Below are 1,962 nucleotides of genomic sequence, written 5' to 3'. Positions count from 1 at the left end.
GGAGAAGAATTCCATTTATAGCTTTAGGCCCTTAGTTACTCATCTCGCCCAACCCACTCCCCACTCCCTGTGCAAATCGGCAACTCATGCAAGATATTCCTTACAGTGATGTCATCAAGTGGCCCGTGAATGTAAAATACTATGCACTTATTGGCTGGAATGATTCAGCGTTTGAGGGAGGAACCTGCGAGGGATTGGAAATAAGCTGGAAAAGGCGGTGGAAGTGCTAGACCAATGGCTCCCAAATTAGGGGGCGCGACCCCCCTCCCCCCATGGAGGCATGAGGAGGAAGCAAGGGGGGCGTGAAGTCATCTACTCAAAAATAGTCATTTAACAACAATAATGAAACCATTCCAAGGACAAATATATGCCGTTACACTCGTACAAAGTATAATTCTATCAGTCATCCCAAACCGTTTTCTATTAAGATATAAACAGAAAAGATATAAATAGACACAGATGAGGAGGGGCTGAGAGGCGTGAGGGTGTGCTGGAGGCAAAGCGGTGTCCTACAAGATAGTTTGGGAATTACTGGTCTAGACCATCAAAAACCGGTTCCCCTTGAGCCCCAGCAGGCGTGGATACAAGGCCCCCCCCCCCTCACGCCCCGAGCATGGTACACGTTCATAATCAGTCAGTACTTGTATGTGATGGGGTATGTCGTTTTCGTCAAACATTTGATTCATTTGTGAAGGCAGCCGCGTAGGTTTTTCCGTTTGTATCTGCTTGCAAATCCTGAACAAATTCCCGGAAAAGAACCGCCGTTTACTTTTCACTTGATGTGTTGTTGCGTTGTGTTGTTGTATGTTGGTGTCAATAATGTATTACTGTTGTATTATGGTACCAAAACACCATTATTATCAATGGTGTGTTGTATTATTTGACGGTAATTGAGTAGTGAGCACATATAATCTTTTCACTCATCTCGAGTTTGATTCTCCTTGGATAAACACTTTTTAGTGCGAATTTATGATTTGAATTATATTTGTGAATTATATATGATTTTACATACAATTACGAGCAAAACAGACTTAGGATTCTGGACCAATCTCCAATCCAACAGCATTATTTTTGGGGTCAAAATATCGGCGTGTTTCAAGTATCGGTTATCGGTTCGGGCCCTCCCCCCCAAATAACATTCCTGGATGCGCGCCTGAGCCCCAATCACACTATTATGAGTCTCGTCAAATGATGTCAACTTGAAAAGCTGTAAGACGACATCGCTTACTGTATTCTAGACTTCACTAAGTGATAAGAGGTTTTATGATGACTCGATTCCACACCCTTTTCTTCTGGCAAACGCCAGGTGGTTTTGATTAGCCAAGAGGCGTCCTCCTGCATGACGATGAGTTGAGGAGATGAGATGCATCATGAAAACGAACGAACGAACATACATACTCAAACACCCACCCACCCACATACCCTCGGACCTACGTTGCAGAATATCACTCTGTTGGTTTGGAGCGCGCGCGAAGGAGTCCCCAGTCCCCTCATCTCCTCCTACATCCTGAAGTGACCACCGAGAAACCCCCAATCCAGTGTCCTTTTCTCCTCAGAGCAGTTTGACCCCGGTGATCACACAGTACATAGACTGTAACGGACACAGCGCACCCTCGGCTGGCCCCGTACCCAACCAAACACAAGAGGATCTTCGTCTTTGCTTCGCGGAAAGATGATTGTAGCACTCGCCGTGGTGGTCTGCCTGGCTGCGAGCAGCGCGAATGCGGCCGTAGGGATCACGGCTCCAATACCAGTCAATGCAAGTAAGTCATACCCGTTAGGAGGTCTGGTGATCACATTCGGGGGTTGTAAAATGGTATTAACCTAGGCCTACTTGTGTGTTGCGAAGTATTCAAAAGATTGCTAGATATTTTGCTAAGAAATAGTTTGTGTTTATAAATCGGTCAGTTTGCATATTTGCATCTGAAATGGACCTTAGTTGACATTTGTAAAGTTATTAAT

At 45.1% G+C, this 1,962-nt stretch overlaps 1 protein-coding gene across 2 annotated transcripts in view; it reads left to right on the top strand.

The window, feature by feature from the left end:
* Positions 1-1,434: 1,434 nt before the first annotated feature.
* LOC143033028 (uncharacterized) overlaps positions 1,435-1,962 on the top strand; it is a 10,298-nt gene continuing 9,770 nt past the window's right edge. Inside the window, exon 1 of one of the 2 annotated variants that reach the window (XM_076198227.1) lies at positions 1,435-1,763. In XM_076198227.1, coding sequence (XP_076054342.1) covers positions 1,673-1,763 — 91 coding nt within the window. In that variant the 5' untranslated portion in view covers positions 1,435-1,672. The remainder of the gene's footprint in view (positions 1,764-1,962) is intronic. The other variant, XM_076198226.1, reaches the window with a different exon arrangement.

This window comes from Oratosquilla oratoria, chromosome 15 (assembly GCF_046742065.1).
Source record: "Oratosquilla oratoria isolate Oo_2021 chromosome 15, ASM4674206v1, whole genome shotgun sequence".
NCBI classification, from domain to species: domain Eukaryota; kingdom Metazoa; phylum Arthropoda; class Malacostraca; order Stomatopoda; family Squillidae; genus Oratosquilla; species Oratosquilla oratoria.
This window is presented reverse-complemented; position numbering and strand designations above follow the sequence as displayed.